The following is a 20095-nucleotide window of genomic DNA, read 5'->3' as shown; positions in this document are numbered from 1 at the left end:
GAGTGGCATCTGGGGTCTTAAAAGCTTGCAAGTGGCCATCTAAGATGCATCAATGGGTCCCAACCACCTGGAGTAAAGAAGAATGAAGAACACCAAAGACACAAGGAAAGTATTAGCCCAAGAGACAGAAAGGGCCACATAGAGCAGAGACTACATCAGCCTGAGACCAGAAGAACTAGATGGTGCCTGGCTACCACAAATGACTGCCCTGACAGGGAAAACAAGAGAGTCCCTGATGGAGCAGGAGAAAGGTGGGGTGAAGAACTCAAATTCTAGTAAGAAGACCAGACTTAATGGTCTGACTGAGACTGGAGGATCCCCGGAAATCATGGCCCCCAGATTCTCTATCAGCCCAGAACTAAAACAATTTCCGAGGCCAACTCTTCAGACAGGGATTGGACTGGACTATGGGACATAAAGTGATACTTGTGAGGAGTGCGCCTCTTAGCTCAAATAGATACAAGAGACTAAATGGGCTGCTTCTGTCCGGAAGTGAGATGGGAAGGCAGAGAGGGTTAGGAGCTGGTTGAATGGACATGGGCAATCCGGAGTGGAAAGGAGGAGTATGCTGTCATGGTATGGGGAGATAAATTAGGGTCACATAACAATGCATGTATAATTTTTGTATGAGAGACTAACTTGAAATGTAAACTTCATTTAAACTACAACAATAAAAAAATAAAAATTAAAAAGAAAGAACTCTCAATTTCCTGCCCAAAACTCTTCTGTTTTCCATCCCACCCAACCGAAGTCTCCTCCATTCATTAATGGTAACAAACCTAGGTATCCTTGATGTCTTCCTTCAAAGACCTAAATGTAAGAGATAAAACTCTTAGAAGAAAATATAGGGGTAAAACTTCAAGACCTTGAATTGGGCAATGGTTTCTTAGTTATGACACCAAAAGCACAAGCAATAAAATAAATTGGACAACATTAAAACTATAAAATTTTTGTGCTTAAAAGGATACCATCAAGAAAGTGAAAAGACAACCCACAAAATGGGAGAAAATATTTGCAAATCATGTATCTCATAAGGGACTTGTATCTAGAACACATCAAGGACTCCTACAACTCAATAATAAAAATACAAGTAAGCCAATTTAAAAATGGGCAAAGGATCTGTATACACATATACAAATGAGCACTAAGCACTTGAAAAGTGCTCAAAATTATTAGCCATCAGGCAAATGCAAATCATAACCACAATAAGATACCACTTTACACCCACTAGGCTGGCTATAAAAAAAGATAGATAATAACAAGTGTTGGCAAGGATGTGGAGAAATTGGAACCTTCATACCCTGCTGGTGAGAATGAAAAATGGTACAATCACTTTGTAAAATAGTCTGGCACTTCCTCAAAAGGTCAGAGTTACCATAGACCCAGCAATTCTTCTCCTAGGTATATACCCAAGAGAAATAAAAACATACATCCACATAAAAATTTGTATACCGATATTCATAGTAGCATTATTCATTAACAGCCAAAAAATGGAAACAATCTAAATGTCCATCAATAGACGAATGGATAAACAAAATGTGGAATATACATACAATGGAACACTACTCAGCCATAAAAAGGAATGAAGTCCTGATGCATGCTACAACATGGACGAACCTTGAAACTCTTATGCTAAGTGAAAGAAGCCAGTCACAAAAGACCACATATTACGTGATTCTGTTTGTATGAAATGTTCAGAACAGGCCAAGTCATAGGAGAAAAACGATTGGTGGTTGCCTAGGGATGTGGGCATTGGAAAGAAAGGGGGAGTGATTGCTAATGGGTACGGAGTTTCTTTCTGGAGTGATGAAAATATTCTAAAATTTATTATTATGGTTACACAACTCTGTGTATGTACTAAAATCCATTCAATCACGCTTTCAGGAGGTAAAATTTGGATATGTGAATTATATCTCAATAAAGCTGTTATGAAAAAGAAAGTGTGTTATAAAAAAGAAAGTGAAGGAAGGAGGAAGGAAGGGAGAAAGGGAGGAAAGAAGGAAGGGAGTAAGGAAAGAAGGGAGGAAGGAAGGAAGGGAGGAAGGAAGGGAGGAAGCAAGGAAGGAAGGGAGGGAGGAAGGGAGAGAGGGAGGGAGTGAAGGAGGAAGGGAGGGAGGGAGGAAGGAAGGGAGGAAAGAAAGATGAACCCACTATGCATTTCTCTTGCCCTTCAAGTCCACTGTGCAGCTTCCTGAAGGGCTGGCCCCAGTATTAACCATCTCCAACTCTCAGTAAGCACCTAGGAGGGACTTGCATGCCTGCCTCAGCACACAGGTATTTCTCCACTAAGGCCATGCAAACTAGCCTCATAGAGGAAAGAGTAAATGGCCACTGAGTCTTGGAAAAATGAAGAAGACAGGCCAGATAATGCCAAACATTCCGGTGGGAATAAGAAAGCGAAATTCCCTGAGCTCCATTTTAGGATCAACAGGAGACTCTGTGAGAAAGTCCCATTTAAAAGATGTGCTAAGGTCCGGATCTGAGTGTGTCTCTTACCTCTGTGGAGAACTTGCCTTTGCTCTTCCGAGCTGGACCTACAGGAGAAGTATCAGGACCTGATTTCCTATCAATTATATCACCAATAAGGAACCCTAGTGGTGCAGTGGTTAAGCGCTTGGCTGCTAACCGAAAGGTCAGCAGTTCGAACACACCAGCTGCTCTGCAGGAGAAAGATGTGGCAGTGTGCTTCCATAAAGATTGCTGTTGTTAGGTGCTGTCGAGTTGGTTCAGACCCATAGAGACCCCCTGCACAACAGAGCAAAACCCTGCCCGATCCTGCGCCATCCTCACAGTCGCTGCTATGCTTGAGCCCGCTGTTACAGCCACATGTCAGTCCATCTGCGGGTCATCCTCTCTTCTACTGACCCTCTACTTTACCAAGCATAATGTCCTTCTCCAGGGACTGAAGCCTCCTGATAACATGTCCAAAGTATGTGAGATGTAGTCTCGCCATCCTTGCTTATAAGGAGCATTCTGGTTGTACTTCTTCCAAGACAGATTTGTTCGTTCTTTTGACAGACCATGGTATATTCAATATTCTTTACCAGCATTACAATTCAAAGATTACATCCTTGGAAACCCTATGGGGTGGTTCTACCCTCTCCTATAGGGTCGCTATGAGTTGAAATCAACTTGACAGCAACAGGTTTGTTTTTTGGTTTTGGTCTTGTTTTTTTTTTTTGTATCACCAATGGATCCATGAAAACTATAAAATTAAACATTAAATAATACAGCACTCTAGCAACTTAAGAACATCACTTAAAAAATTTATAACCTTCAACATAATTACATAATCAGTGCAAGAAAGCCAAAACTCCACCAACTTTTTTTTTCACATGAGTTTCCACAATCAAAGTCTCATTAGCATTCCAGGGGAAAGATGGATACAGCCACAAAAGAAAGGAAAAATATGTGGGGCTGGGAAATTGCAGAAACACAAGAAATTGTGGCATGCTCCCAAATCAGGTTTAACCTCTACCGCTAGACTGTACACACAAAGGAGGGAATGTGCTAGAAGAATGCAAAGAATTTGCTTGTGGCTTCATGAATCTCTTCCCTGCTAAAATGGCACCTATGAAAACTCATTTCTGAAGAGCAGAGTCCCCTGCGTTTGAATGCCTACCTTGCCACTCTTCCTCGCAGATCCCCCAAGCCGGAGAGTTGTCGCATCTCCAGAGTCTTTAAGGCAGAATTCGTTCCGTAGCTAATGTTGTCCCGGGCCCGGATCTGCTCCTGGAGTACCTGGGCAGCACAAAACACACAAGGAGAGGCACCTGTGAACTCACACGCTGCCACAAGAGCATTTCATACTCGTGGCAAAAGTAAGAAGGTTTAGCTTGTTTTTTTAAAATAAGAGGCTCCTTTTTAACATTCACTTGGTATACACCTATGCAGAGAACCAGAATTAACGGTGACTACGTTTTTAAGGCTACTGTGAGCCTTATATAAGATAAGGAACGTAAAGCATGAACGTAAAGCACTTAGCACAACGCCTCGTATACAGGAAACACCCGGGAAATGCTAATCATTCTTTCTAGTACGTATTGGATAACAGACTATTTATACTGGAACCTGAAAGTGAATGAGTGAAACAACTTAGGCATGAGAAATATTATTTAGCAAAGGGGATTTTCTGGCGGTGGGAGGAGAAAGCAAGCACGCAGATTATGAGAATTTCATGGGGGTTAGGGAAAGAAGAAGGAGCCCTGGTTGCACAGTGGTTAAGCACTTGGCTGCTAACCAAAACAAAAGGTCAGTGGTTTGAACTCACCAGCTGCTCCACAGGAGAAAGATATGGCAGTCTGCTTCTGTAAAGATTTAGAGCCTTGGAAACCCTATAGGGCAGTTCTACTCTGTCCTACAGGGTCGCTATGAGTCAGCATCAACTTGACGGCAACAGGTTTGGTTCTTGGCTTGGTTTAGGGAAAGATAACCTCTGAAAGCTTCACATTTGTAGTCCCTTAGAGGAGTGACATACACGGGAATCTGTGAAAAGGGTACCCAAAAGAAAGTAACCAAGAAGCATTTATTGACTGATGTGAAAGTCCAAACGGCTCTATGAGAAAGAAAATGAAAGCAGAACTGCTTGAAGATCAGGTGAGCAAACATGAGCATGGCCTTGTGGAGAGTCCACCTCAGGAAATCTTCAAAGGAGTGGTGAAGATGATCAGGACACCCCAATGATTACTGAGCACATGCTATGTATGAAGTGCCTGGCACCGTGCTACGTGCTGACCAAATCCACACAACAGCCCTGTGAGGGGGGTACTCGCTGGCCCCCCAAGTCACAGAGGAGGAAGAGACACAAAGAGCTAAGATGGTATGCCCAAAGTCACACAGGAAGTAAGCATTAGCCAGAACTTGGCCCAGGCCACCCGGCTGTAGAATCTGAGCTCTTCTGGGAAAGAAGATGAAGCATGAGAGAGAAGGAGAGGAAGAGAGGAGAGAAAGTGTGAGAGAAATTAGAAAACTAGAGTCCTAGGTAGTAGTCCTAGCTGCCACTGAATGGGTCCCACGTGCGTGGTCTCATTGTACACCAGACACTGTTCTACACACTTCAGGTATGCTAACACACATAAGTGTTAACTCATTTAATCGTCACAACACCCTGTGAAGGAGGTACTATGATTCTCACCATTTTACAGATGGTCAACTGTAACCGACAGTCACAGTTAATAAGTGACAGAGCTGGGATTTGAACCCAAGGAATCTGGCTCCATGACTGTGCCTTCAACCACTACACTACACTGCTTTGGTTGTTCTTCATTTGTCCTTTCATCTCACTTCATGTTTAGAATGCATTTTTCTGTGTTTGTTTCCTTTCTCCTTCTTATTTCGACTGGTTTGATCAGGTTCCATTCAGTCCCTTCTCCCCTTGTTAACTGGGGAAGCTCCTGGGCTTTGCCATGTCATGAATGGTTATCATCCCTTTCCCAGTGCTCATAATCATATACACAGCTCTACTTCGAAAATAAAATAATTTCGTTGCCAGGAGGCTCTATTCCTGCACAACCCCATGCCCCCAAATGTGAGACATTCAGCTCCCCTCACTTCTACCCTCTTTCTCCCTTTAACCCGGGGACTCACCTGGGAGGATTTTACTTTTCTCCTCTCTTGTCCTCCCCTCTACCCCAACTAGGCTTTGCTAAAATAACTTGATACTTCTAGCTGGACTATAATAGAATTTCGTTTGCAGAATGTCTCTTCTATTTCAATAATCTTTTCTTTTTTCTTTTAGCACTTCTGTTATGGAGCCCAGGTATTAATCAACATCCACTGAAACGAAACTATATATGCCTTTTTTTTTTTTAAGGATTATTGATTAGTTTTGCTGCTGCTTCTATTTTCCGCTATCTTGAGGTCTCTGTTCAGATTCAGTTGGATTTTGGTTAGAGTCCTTTCTCTAGCATTTTCCTCAGACACTTGCATGAAAGCCCCTGAATCCCTGCATGTTGATAATCACCCGTCCTTCATCCTGATAAATTGACAAGGTACAGCTGCTCCACAGGCGAGAGATGTGGCAGTCTGCTCCCGTAAAGATTCCAACCTTGGAAACCCTATGGGGCGGTTCTATTCTGTCCTATCGGGTCTCTATGAGTCAGAATCCACCTGACAGCACACGACAACACAACAGAATTCCTGGTTTAAAGGCCTTTCCTCTCAGTGAACTTCGACACTCCAGGGTTACTGACAAGAAGTCTGATGCTTCTTCCTCTATAAGTAACTATTTCTTTATCTCTAAAAGCTTGTAAGATTTTCTCTTCATCTTTGGAACTCAGGGATTTTATCAGGATATGCCGAATTGTTCTAAGGGCTGCGCTTGTTCTTCCTTCCTCTGGCTTCTGGGTCCTCTCAGATGGAACGTACTTTTCTCTCTTTGCTCACTGGAGTACCTGAAGTGACTGGTCCTGAATGTACTAGAAGGAGCTTGTGAACTGGAGGTGCAGCCAGTGACAACAGAGCCGGGCTCCCCTGAGGTGCCAGGAGGAAGCCTCTGCATCCTGCTCTCCACAGCAATCCCAGCCCAGAGGCAGCGGGGACAGAGCCCACCTCTCGGTCCCTCCTTGCCTCTATGGGGGCCAGGAGACTCCAACTCCTAAACCGTGGGGTCCAGGACCTCACTCACAGCAAGCCTGGCTGGGTCTCTGCTGGCACTCCAGGCTGCCTGTCTGTCTATCCTGGTGTTCAGGAAGGTGGTACTAGAATTGAGGGCAGAGTGGAAGCAGGTACAGTAAACCACCATCTTCCTATTACCTCTGGCACCAAGCTAGGGATTTCTTGAGAATAAATTCAACTCCATATTTACCTGCATATGTATCTACGTGTTACTATTTATTTCTAGAAATTTGGTGGTTTCTGTTGTACTGACAACCTGAGGTCCAATTTGCAAATGAACAGGCAAGCACTGTTAGAGACAAGGCAACTATGCTTACATAAATCGCTTTTGTCCTCCCGTTTCTCAACTATTTTTTTCCTTTCTTTCACCTGCCTCCCTTCCTTTCTTTTTTTTTGAAAGTATATATGCATAACTTACATCCTTTTTTTAGGATCTTCCAACTTCCTAGTAAAAAGCAGAAACTAGGAACATGAGTATTCTGTGTGTTTCTTATTGTAAACCTGGTTGGGGCCACTATGGATGGAGTGAAGCAACAGTAAAAAAGGTATTTCACTTAAAGGAATTTGGAACTGCAAGACTTATCAATTGTTTGCTACAGTATCCAGCTTTTTCTGAATGAACCTGCTGTATTAAGAGGAATGCAAACCAGCTACAATCACCTGTGAATGACAAAACGTTAGTCAGCTGAACACATTCCTGCAAGAAAACTTCAGATCTGACTAATCTGGTTCTGACACTCTCCCACTGATGAAAAGACACTCACTCTCTCGCTCTTGTTGAGATTAATGGAAAGTATTCTTCTTTTTGTATGTAATGCTTCAAACCTTGTTTATAACAAGGCATAAAACCTGTGGTTCTTGAACTCCTTCGGGATTCGTAAGGATCAGTCAGGTGGCTTGTTAAACACACATTCCCAGGCTCCACCCTCAGAAAACCAAAGCTAGGGAGTGGGGCCCCCGGAGTCGGGGTGCTCGGTAAACACCTGCAAGGCGGTCCGCAGACCACACCGGGAGAAATGTTACACTAGACGCTACATGAATAACGAAGGCTCTAGCACCAATCCGATTTCGTTTGGGTTGTCTCACAATTAAAAAAAAAAAATCATTAAGCAAAGAGAATGCACAGCAATTCACATAAGAGAAGCTAAAAATACTTCACCAGCACATTTTCTAAAAGGTTCCATCTTATTAGTAAGCAAAGAAACAGGAAATAAAAATCATACTATTTTCACCTATTAAAGAAGCAAAATTTTTTTAAACTTATAGTGCTTTTTGGAAGCATACAAAACACCCAAAAGGCACCGCTGGCCCTTCCTGGTAGAACGTTTCTGCAGTGATACAGCAAAAGGTAACAGGCTAGAAAATGCTCCTAGCCTTCGACCCAGTAGCTCAAGTTCTTAGCATTAACCTTAAGGGAAATCATAAGAGAAATGATGGACATTTATCCACAAAAATGTCTTCGCAGTGTGATACACATAAGGAGTATTTTACGAGGTATCCACAGAGTGCGTTGCTATGCAACCACTGCAAAAAAAAAAAAAGAGGCTCATGGAGGGCTTTTAAAGACAGGGGAAAAGCTATGATAATAGAATACTTAATATTAAGCAAAGAGAAAGAGTACAAAATAAATATACAGCAAGATTCCAGTGATGTATTAAGATGTTTAAAACAAAACTAGAATGTTAACATTTTGTTGCTCTCTAGGGTGGGATTATCCTTGGTTCCTGGTCTTTGTATTTTCCACAATGAGCGTCCATTACTTGTATAACCAGGAAAAAAAATGTGTTTCTTTAAAATGCTTAGAAATAAGACAGAAAAGCCCATTTAATTTCAGAATTCTTATGCAGATGAATAAGGTATTGTATTAGAAGTGCTTTGAAAATACAGGAAAAAATTATACATGAACATAACACAATATTCATGTTACTGAAAAGTTACATGAAACCAGAAGGCATTAGAGAGCTTACTATTTGAAGGAATTCTATAATGAAGTCTTAGAAAGATAATCTCTCTGTAAAGTCAGTAAGTGTTCCCTCATTTGTCATGTTGTAGCAATATATCATCACGACAGGTTTACTTTAAAAAGTGGACACCTTTAAGTATCAGCACGTCTCCATTGTGGGCAATTCAAGAAACATGTTTTTTGCATGCCTACTACATGCCGCACACCAAGCTTGGGGGCAGAGAGCTCGGTTACAGCAGGAAAGACCACAGGGTGGAAAGTACATGGCCTAACTCCACACAATAAACGTGCTTCACACAAGCAAAGAGGTGAGCAACCTGGAGAACGTGATGTCCCAAGTCTTCATTTATTTTTTTTAAGATATCATCTATCTTTAAAGAATCTCCTCTCCCAAAGGCAGGGTCTCTGGGGTCTCTAACAGTTTAAGTACATTTACTAACTGAAAGGTTGGCAGTTCAAACCCACCCAGCTGAGCCATTGAAGAAAGGCCTGGCGACCAGCTTCCGTAAAGAATACAGCCAAGAAAACCCTATGGAGCTTAGGTCTACTCTGTAACACCATGAGCTGGAATCAACTCGTCAGCAATGGGTTTGTTTTTGCTTTTTCTCCTCAAAGACAGCATGGAATAGGGACCCACAGGAGCCCTGGTGTGCTGCACAACGCTGTTTATGCAAAGGCCACAATAACCCATGTCCCTGGGACCTCCAAATCTGACATGCCAGTGTTGTCTAGGAAAGACCAGGGAAGAAACAGCTCTCCATGTTTCTCCTTCTCCAACTCTTTTCAGGTTTGTGAGAAATTGGAAGTGAAAGTGTGACTCTGATATCATCTAGAGAAAGGCCCAAGTACAGCAAAGTGGGGCCTTTAGAACTCTCCTGAGTTCCGGACTCATGTATCCAATTGCCTTCTTGGCATTCCACCTGGGTATTTGATGGGCCCTAAAACTCGCCAACTCCAGAACAGAAGTCTCCCTAACTCCAGCATCCAGGAAGTCCTGACAGCTCTACCTCCAAACAAATCCAGAATCTGTGCACTTCTCCCCATCTCCACCATGGCACCCCAATACAGGCCACCGTCACCCGTCTCCTGAGCTACAGCAGTCTCCTGCTCCCATCCTTGCTCCCCACCATGGCGCCCCAATACAGGCCACCGTCACCCGTCTCCTGAGCTACAGCAGTCTCCTGCTTCCATCCTTGCTCCCCACCAGGGTGCCCCAATCCAGGCCACCGTCACCCATCTCCTAAGCTACAGCAGTCTCCTGCTTCTATCCTTGCTCCCCACCAGGGTGCCCCAATCCAGGCCACCGTCACCCGTCTCCTAAGCTACAGCAGTCTCCTGCTTCCATCCTTGCTCCCCACCAGGGTGTCCCAATCCAGGCCACCGTCACCCGTCTCCAGAGCTACAGCAGTCTCCTGCTTCCATCCTTGCTCCCCACGCCTTCTCCACACCATAGTCAGAGTGATCTTTCTGACACATAAATCAGTCTGTAAGCTCCACAACAGCAAGGATTTTCATCTGTTTTATTCACAAATGTATCCCCAGGACCAAGAATGTGAGTGAATTGTTTAAATTCCTTTGCATAAAACTAAATAATGACTTCTAATTTCCAAACTCCAAACTGCTCATCAAAAACGCCAAGGCTCATGATCTGCCCCTTCCCCAGCTCACAACACTCCAGCCCCGTGGGTCCTCTCTCTGGTCCTCAAGCACACCAAGCTTCTTCCTACTTACGGCCCTGGAACCTGCAATTCCCTTTTTCTAGAATGTTCCCCACCCTGTGCATCACCTCCCCTCCATGCATTTTGGTTTGGCTGTTGCTGTCATTCTAGTCTCAGTCACCGTGCCCCCTTAGCGCCCTTTCTAAAACAGCCCCACAATCGCTCTCCATCACATTATCTCATTGACTTCAGAGCACTTGGAAGGCTGACATCACCTTGGTTCCTAAACCTTCACTGCCTGTATACGCCCACCAGACTGTGGAGTGGGCCTGAGAGCAGGGCCTTGTATGCCTAGGTCACTACGGCAGCCCTAGTGCCTCTAGCGATACCCAGCTCTAAGTAACTGAAGAATTCATCACTTAATTTAGCTCCGCGTTCCAGGATCAGGTCTTCCATGTTGAAGGCTCAGAGACTATCTCCAGCCAGTGCCTGGAGGTGAGCAAACCCTCAAAGATGGACTCAGACAAGCTAAAATGTACTGGAGACAGAGAACCAGAACACTAATTTATTAATCTAGATTGAACCACATCCATCAAAGGAACTGAACAAACACTCAAATTCCACTCAGTTCACTGTCTTCTCCCCCTAAAGTCAAATCACATGACAAGCCAAGTCACAATCAGAAGGTTGACCTAATGGGTAGAGTTAAAACAAAATGACTTTGGATGATAATAATCTAAGTCCCTCTGCTGATACGTCTGTTCAGTGGGGCCCAGGCTGCAGGCTCAGCTGCAGGCTGCAATTCCCTTTTTAAGTAAAATATACAACGTCCAGTGGCCAAGACTCTCCTCACTAGGCGGTGCTGAGTACGCACACGCTGAACCAAGTTCCTGTCTGTCCCTCCAGGCACATGCTGACATCATTGTCCACACCTCCGCTTTGATGTGCTAGTAAAGCCCAACGCCGCACTCATCTCTGAGTTGAGAAAACACCCATTTGGAAATTATGAATCTAGCAAACTATGTATAATCTAGTCAATTAGATAACAGCTTGATACAGCTTCCCATCACCCAACTAGGTCAAAGCCAGCACCCCAAGCCAGTGGGACATTCTGAAGCCTCAGCACATGGAAACCAGGAGGTCCTAATGAGCCAGGTGCAGACCCCACTGCCTGGTTTCCCAAGGCCAGGGAGACACAGCTAAAGTCCTAAGGGGACATGGGGGTCCATCTACTTCCCCAAGCCATCAAACTGGCATGGAAGAGAAAGCTTACCAATACGAATAGGGCCGTGGACCTCCTACCAGGACTTGGCTTCCAGGGATTGATAACAGCCTAAACCAAAGACAGTATGGATAATCCAGACATGTATAATTCATAGTTGACTACATTATCTCTTTTAAATTTATAATGATGATCATAATTTGTGGAAAGTTTCTGAGAAATAAATAATTGATAACATACTCCACATTATCAGATAAGCTGCTAATGGAGACAATGGGTGGGGATGGATTTAAAACAATAGATGCCTTCTTTCAACATTTATCAAGCACCTATTGTGTACCAGTACCTAAAAGTCATCTGTTTTGACACTGAAATTTGCTGATAGAATGTCGGCAATAATTACAGGGTTCCTGGAAGGGGCAAGGACCCTGGAGCATTTGATTATGAAACATTTATTATTGAGCTGTTGCTACGTGCTGGAGCCCTGGTGGCGCACTAGTTAAGAGCTTGGCTGCTAACCAAAAGGTCGGCAGTTCGAATCCACCAGCTGCTCCTTGGAAACCCCATGGGACAGTTCTACTCTGTCCTATAAGGTCGCTATGAGTCAGAATTGGCTCGACGGCATTGGGTTTTTGGTTTTGACTGTGTGCTAGACACTGTGGTAGGTGCTAAAAATAGAAAAACTAAGGCTCAGTTCTAGCTCTTGAGGAGATCTTGAGGCTCACATAAGCTAGTGGTTTGATGATACAGATACTTTACTTTCTTCCCATTTATAAGTGTGCTCTGATCCACATAACAGAGAATCAGAAAGTCTTTTACCTAGGCCAATCTATCAAGACGTAGTTTTGATTTAGCTCAAATTGACTAGGTCTATCGGGAGCCTGGAGTGAGCCTTACAACTTAACAACAGCTTCACCTTTAGCTTTGGAAGAAAAAATCACCCACAGGGACAGACTGTCACAAAACAAACACCCAGGGAATGTTCACCGAGTAAATAAAAAAACAAGCATAAATGAGTAATACAAATAATAAAAAGCCCGGCGGATCACAGAAGAAATTTATCAAGACTCTACAGACAGAAAATACCTTCCTCACGTTATTTAAATATAATTTGAATATCATCATGCCTCTTTGCTTTAAATATGCAAATATTTCCTTTTGCATAATATCCACCCTCCCAAATTTTATATCATTTCTAAATAATAGTGCTTTTAGAATTTTACCCTACCCCATGGTTTCATTTTAATAAAGTTTGACTACACTGTGGCAATTCTGATGTCTTACCAAGCATCCTAATTTTGGTTATGCTTGGATAGACTTGCTTAAGCTCAAAATATACACAAAACCACATAGTAAGTGTTTCATATCAGAACCTTTTACATTTCCAAACATCCTTACTGTTATTTTATTACTATATGAGTTATTATAAAAATACAAGCGCAAATAAATTTTTTGCCAAAATTGATTTCACTCACTTTTCCCTCTCTACAACAGAAACCATTGTTTTACTGGCAAAACCACACACTCCAAAAATATATGTATATAGGAAGAATGCTGTCTGGTTAAGGCAAAAATAATCATTACATAAAATGCACTTTAGATGTTGTTGGAAAAACAGCAGAATTGAAATTACTTTAAAACTCACTGCATTGTACATTGCTCAAAAATCGGCTTAAAGAAACAAGGTTGGGGAAACAATAATTAAGAGATGCCTAAATGATTGATGGCTTTGGATTCCTAGGTATGTTTGCTAACAACCCTAATTATCGAAGCAGTTGGGTAAACTCACATCCAAGGAATGATGAGGCAGGGAGAACTCAGCGAGAACTAAAGCTAGAATTACCTGGTTTTATGTTCAAGTTCTTCCTGAAGGGGAAAAAGTACTCAGAAAACAAAGAAGGGCTCAACAAGACAGCCTGACACATTTGAAAGTTGGTTACCTAAGATCAGGGTTCTAGAAGAGCTTCCAGGGGGCAAAGTAGAAAAGTGAAAGGAGCAGGGTTTTGGAGTTTAACAGCCTAAGTTTAGTCTCAGCACCACCACTTACTGGCCTTAAGACCTCAGGCAAGTCCCCCTTTCACCTCCCTCGGCCTTGGGTGCCTCCCTGGAAAGGACGCAGTTTGAACAGATGACCTTTAAGGTCTCTTCTTGTCCTTTTTTGTTCCCAACAGCTCTGCAACTGGCTTCCCTGGGAGCCAGGCGTTTACTCACTAGTATGCCTGGCATTTTGCTCCACACTTTGTGCTGGAGAACGCAGAGGTGAGTAAGACAAAGTTCCTCACTTAATGAAGAACTCAGTCTGTCGGGGGAAGTAGACCTGTAAAGGGAGAAGTCAATCCCAGTGAGTAACCGCTATGTTAGCAGAGGCACGTGCTGAGTGTTAGGGATACGTTGTTGTTGTTGTCATTGGGTGCCGTCAAGTCAGTTAGGACTCACAGTGACCCTACATACAAGAGAATGAAACACTGCCCAGTCCTGCACCACCCTCACAATCGTAATGCTTGAGCCCACTGTTGCAGTCACTGTGTCAATCCTTCTCGTGGAGGGTCTTCCTCTTTTTTTGTTGACCCTCTACTTTACCAAGCATAATGTCCTTCTCCAGGGACTGGTCCCTCCTGATAGCATGTCCAAAGTATGTGAGACATAGTCTCGCCATCCTCGCTTCTAAGGAGCATTCTGGCTGTACTTCTTCCAAGACAGATTTGTTTGTTCTTCTGGTAGTCCATGGTATATTCAATATTCTTAGCCAACACCATAATTCAAAGGCATCGATTCTTCGGACTTCCTTGTTCATTGTCCAGCTTTCACTTGCATATGAGGTGATTGAAAATACCATGGCTTGGGTCAGACGCACCTTAGTCCTCAAGGTGACAGTAGAGAAAGGAAATTGGGGAAAGGGAGGAACAGGCAGAGATGGCTTTCTAGAATGAAGAAACTATTAAACAGCACTGAGGGCTTGGCTGAGGTTGAAAATTGCCTATTTAAAATGGTTCTGATTGTTAGATTAGTACATAAACCAGCAGTGGCTGTCAAGTCAATTCCAAATCACGGCGACCCTCCGCGTGTCAGAGCAGAACTGTGCTCCATAGTTTTCAATGGCTGATTTTTCAGAAGTAGATCAACCAGGCCTTTCTTCTGAGGCACCTCTGGGTAGACTTGAACCTCCAACGTTTCAGTTAGCAGCCCAGTGTGTTAACTATTTGCACCACCCAGGGACTAGCACACAGCAGCTACCAAAGGGGAAATTTTCCACTGGATCCCACGGTTGTGGGTAAAGTACTATCACCTCGTACACTGACAGGAGAAATTAAGTCCATGCTTTTCTAGAGGCAGAGGTACACTCTGCTTTTACCTGAGGGAGAGAGTAATGTCAGAATAGACGGCTTCCTGTCTCTGGTCTATCCATCCACGTGAGCAAAGGGAACCCAGCTAAGGAGCCCCAGGGAAACACAGGGCGCGGAAGGAATGGTTATGACACAGTTCTCTGCCATTGGTTGAGGGGATGGGAACCTAAGGATCATGACCTATGCCATATCTCTTTGATTTTATCTATCTCCCTCTCTATATGTGGGTGCAGCAGCCAAGTACCTCTATCAGCCCCCTAATATGTCTCCAATCATTTTCACAATTAAAATCTTTAGTAGGAGAAACAGTGTGCAGGGAGAAGCAGCGTGTATGGAACTCTCTGTACGTTCTGTACAGTTTTTCCTGTAAAACTAAAATAAAGTCTATTAGAAATGGAAAAAAATTGAAATATTTAAGTGGGGGTTCTTTAATTTTGCAAAGTTGCCAACTTGGGGTTGCCAAGTTATTCAGTCTCTGAGATAAAAGTGTTCCAGCACCCAAATATAAAACTGGAAAGATCATTCTAAATATAGAAACCTCCTTCCACACACAAGCAAATTATCTACGGCAATGTCTTAATCTTTCTATTGCCCTCTGATCTCATTACAGGTTTTTTTTTTTTTTTTAACATTTTATTATTGTGTAGGTTAAAGTTTACAGAGCAAATGAGTTTCCCTTTCAACAATTTATACACAGATTGTTTTGTGACATTGGTTGCAATCCCCTCAATGTGGCAGCACTCTCCCCACTTCCTCCCTGGGTTCCCTGTGTCCATTCACCCAGCTTTCCTGCCCCTACCATCCTTCTGAACTTTGCTTTTGGGCAAATGCTGCCTTTAGGTCTCGTACAGTTGATTGTTCCGAGGTGTACATTCCTCACTAGTGTTACTGGTCATGTTATAGGCCTGTCTATTATATGGCTATGCTGAGATCTCCGGGAGGGATCTCAGTTCCAAGCTTGAAGGGTCATAGCCTCGGAGGTTCCACCAGTCTCCATAAGACCAGTACGTCTGGTGTTATTTATGAGTTTGAATTTTGTTCTACATTTCTCTCCCACTCTGTCCCGCTATTGTGGTCCTGATCAGAGCAGTCAGTAGTGGTAGCTGGGCATCATCGAGTTCTTCTAATCTCAGGCTAGTGGAGGCCGTGATTCATGTGGTCCGTTAGTCCTTGAATTGTTTCCTTGAATCTTTGGTTTTCTTCACTCTTCTTTGCTCCGGACAGGAAGAGACCAATTGTTGTACCTTAGATGGCCACTCTCAAACTTTTAAAACCCAAACTGCTACTCACCAAGGGAGGATGCAGAGCACTGTCTGTATGGATTATGATATGCCGATCGCAGTCCCAGGAGGTGTATGGTTACGGCTAAGAAGTCTTCCTGACTGTGTCCCCTGTGTGCACCACTGCATACACGGGTATATTTGTGGGGTGTACATGAGTGTACTTCCATATGCCCTCCCACCCCTGTTCAGCTTACATATCTACCTACGTATCGTCTCGTACATTATTGCTTGTTATGACTGATGTTTCAGGATAAGTCACTAGAGTTCTTTGCGTGCAGGCAATTAAATATGACTCTAGCTAAGTTAGGAGAAAAAAAACAGAATTTCTTGGAAGGATATAGAGGAGAGGTGCACACAATCAACAGGGCAGCTGGGGCTCCAGACAGAGAAAAAAACACAAGCAAAGCAATGTGAGAATGTCAGTAACCATGTGGTAGAGCTCAGCTGCTAACCAAAAGGTCAGCAGTTTGAATCCACCAGCCACTCTCTGGAAACCCTATGGGGTAGTTCTACTCTGTACTATAGGGTCACTGTGAGTCGAAATTGACTCCACAGCAACGGGTTTGGTTTTGGTTTAGACCAGGACCACAAGGCACAAGCCAAGTGAGAATTATCAAAAATGGAAATGAACTTGCAAATAGTAGCAATAGGAGAGCTGGAGCAGCTCTATTGATATTAGACAAAATAGACTTTAAGACAAGAAATATTACAGAGACAACGAGGATATTTTACAATGATAAAAGTTAGCAAGATATTGAGGAGACCAGCTCCTGACTAAAAACCTACGTGTGATTTTTCAGGCCTGACTATAGGCAATTATAAAGGCTTTACCTGGCAGGCTTCAGAGGGAAAGCTGTCCTCCCCAATCAGAGTTGGGCAAAGAATGGACATTTCACCAAAGAAGACATACAAATGGCTAAGAAGCCAATGAAAAGGTCCTCAACATCATTAGTCATTAGGGAAATGTGAACTAAAACCACAATGAGATACCACTCCACATCCCCTGAAATGGCTATCAAAGAGACAGAGAATACCAAGAGTCAGTGAGGATGTGGGGAAACTAGAACTTTCATGCACTGCCAGTAAGATCATAAAATGGTAGCCATTTTGGAAGACTGTTCTGGCAGTGTCATAAAAAGTTAAACATAAGCTTACGGTAACACCCAGCAATTCCACCTCTAGGAGTTTACCCAAGAGAAATGAAGACGTATGTCCACACAAAGATACATGCTAGAAAATGCTGAACCTCAAAAAGATCACGCTAAGTGGAAGAAGCCAGATGTAAAAGACTTCGTGTTGTATAACTCCATTTATATGGAATGCCCAAAAAAGATCAGTTTATAGAGACAGAGAGCAGACTCGTGGTTCTCTGGGACTAGGGTGGAAGTAGGGATTGACCACAAACTGGCTCATGTAAATTTGGGGGTGGGGGTGTGATAAAAATGTGCGAACATTGAATCATGTTGATGATCACACAAGTCTATAAATTACCAAAAATCATAGAACTGTGCACTTACTAGGGGTGAATTTTGTGGCATTTAAATTATACCACAATAAGGCAGTTAAAAAACAAATATAAATTCAATAACGAAAAAAAGAAATGAGGTTTAATTTCAGAAAGCATAATTAAAATATAATCCCCATGACTTAAAGATTTTTCTTAATCTAGCCATGTATCTTTCTATTCATATATTTAAAAATTACATGTGAAGGGTATTAGCACTGTACAGTGATGGAGCCCCGGCCCTAAATGAACTTACACTTTCTGAACTAAACCGTACGGGCCTGTGATTGCTCAGTAAACAGCAGTGAATGCAGAATTTAGTCAATTCTCAAAAATACACAATACCGGGCTTTTACTGGGACGATTTCAGAAAAAAACAGAGCAATGAAAGGGGAGTCTGAGAAGCAATTCAAATACCTAGATCGTTTGAATAACAAACCGTGTTATAAATAATCCTTATGACCTAGAAATATTTCATCTGAAGCAGCAAAGGCTGACCTAGTAATTGATTTAATAGCTGTCTTCAAAGATATGAAGGGTTTCACAGGGAAGCTATTTGGCTTGTTCTTTTCTCTCCATTGAGAGGCAAACAAAACAAAGTGGATTTAATAATCGGGAAGGTAAATTTAGATTAAACACAAATAACACCGTCAGTGACTGCCATCAAATACTGGAATCAAGTAGGATGTTTGTGCAAGCCGTTTCCTTGGCGATCATTAAGAATAGAAAAGACAGACGGCTCTGGTCTAAATCCACAACTGCCGGAGAGGTGGGCATGAGACGCGGTGACCTCTGGGAAGGAACGCAGTGCACCTGATCACACACCTTACCTCGATATCCCGATTAAGCTGCTTCACTATAGCAGTTATGTTCCTAATGTGCTCCTCCAAAAACAGCCTGGCCAGGCGGTCACCTCCCCCTTTGTTCTGCATCTTCTGCAAACTGCTGACGATGTCGTCTTTAATCCGGAAGGCGTGTTCCACAAGGGCAGCGGTGGTTTTCTCGTGGCAGAGGATTCTGTCTTCCAGCTGCTCCACTAGACTCACAGATGAGTACGGTGCCATGGTCAGAGACTGGCTGTGACGGGGCATGGTTCTAACTCGCCTACGGAAGGGAGCCACATCATGAGGGTGGCTCATTGGGGGAAAGAAAATTAAAGCCAGATTCAAGTCTTCCCGGAGAAGATAATACAAATTATCTACCCCTCCAAGCTAGATGGGTTTCTACCCAAAAGAGTTTTCTTCATGAGCCAGGCAATATCTGTAAACGATCATGCCCAGAGGCTTCAGTGTGCTGGTCCCAGGCTCCAAGACCTCCAGGAACAGGGGGCTGTCAGAATTCAGCACACCGAGATGTCTTCCCAGTAGAGGCTGTGTTTTCGAGATCAAGCTTATTAGCAAGGTCTCCTGACATGCCCTCCTTCTCCTCCCTCCCTCTAATGCAGTAGTTACAAACTCAAATGCCTACAAAGTTCAGGCAGGTGACATCAACGAGTGAAGTGCATGGCATATGGTGCAATAGGGAGAGGTGGGGACTTTGGAGAACTGGAAAGGATGCTCCCCAGCTAAAGGGAACCACACGTTATAGCTCCACCCATGAGTGACCATCTGGAAATACAGGTCAATTTTTCCAGATCTTCTGATATTTCAAGAAGAGCCAGGAAATCCAAACTTGTATGTGAAATCACCTGATTTTTAAATGGTGACAACGTATTTTAAAAGTATTTAAGATCATGCAGGCCAAGCAGTGTACTTCTGTGAGTCAGTTTTGGTCTACGGACTCCCAATTTGCAACTTCTGATTTAAAAGGGTTAACAGGGATTATTAGCCTCCTGGCCTACAATTATATCTCACTGTTAACGGGAAGTACAGGGCTACTGTGAAATCTCCCCTCCCGGGCTCACTGAGGGGACCACAGCATCCTACAAATTAGAAGCTTCTCTTGCCCTTGAACAAAACCACTCTTGAATAATGTAACAGCCACAAGGCTTCATTTATAATAACCATCACACCCACTAGCAGCCCGCATGGGATTGGTGGAAAGTAAAAGTATACCTTAGATGCATATTTTCCATATATTATACCTTTCCTCGGTGACAAGAGAAGGAAATACGGTGCTCCGTTGGGCCATTTTCTTTTTAATAATTCACATCTGTTGAAGAAAAAAAAAGCATTAAATTATTTAACAGTTTCTATCCAGAACTTAAATGACCTCGAAGGCTCATTATTAAGTTATTAAGCAAACGGCAAGTTATGTTGACGCACGGATCAATTACATTGTTAAATGCCTTATGTCTTATATATTAAATACACAGCAAATGTTTCCAAATAAGGGGAAAAGAATAGAGCAAAATCAAAATGCTTCTGAAGTTAATATTGCTGAGTCTTACTAGACAGATCAATAAGGACAATTAAGCGGAGTTTCCTCACTTCTATGCCTACATCTCAAGCTCGAAGACCAACAAGATAGCTTCTCCAGCAGGCCCATTCAATCTTGAACTTCTCTT

At 43.0% G+C, this 20095-nt stretch overlaps 1 protein-coding gene across 1 annotated transcript in view; it reads right to left on the bottom strand.

Annotated features, from left to right (window-relative positions):
- FAM81A (family with sequence similarity 81 member A) overlaps positions 1–19741 on the bottom strand; it is a 61863-nt gene extending 42122 nt beyond the window's left edge. The window contains exons 1-3 of the mRNA XM_004374616.1: positions 19644–19741; positions 18420–18693; positions 3623–3741 (exon numbers count right to left, since the gene is read on the bottom strand). Coding sequence (XP_004374673.1) covers positions 3623–3741; positions 18420–18693; positions 19644–19663 — 413 coding nt within the window. The 5' untranslated portion in view covers positions 19664–19741. The remainder of the gene's footprint in view (positions 1–3622; positions 3742–18419; positions 18694–19643) is intronic.
- Between the last annotated feature and the right edge of the window lie 354 nt (positions 19742–20095).

The sequence above is a fragment of the Trichechus manatus genome, unplaced genomic scaffold (genome assembly GCF_000243295.1).
Source record: "Trichechus manatus latirostris isolate Lorelei unplaced genomic scaffold, TriManLat1.0 scaffold00030, whole genome shotgun sequence".
In the NCBI taxonomy this organism is placed as follows: Eukaryota; Metazoa; Chordata; class Mammalia; order Sirenia; family Trichechidae; genus Trichechus; species Trichechus manatus.
The sequence above is the reverse complement of the archived record's forward strand: the minus strand, read 5'-3'. Positions and strand labels throughout refer to the sequence as shown.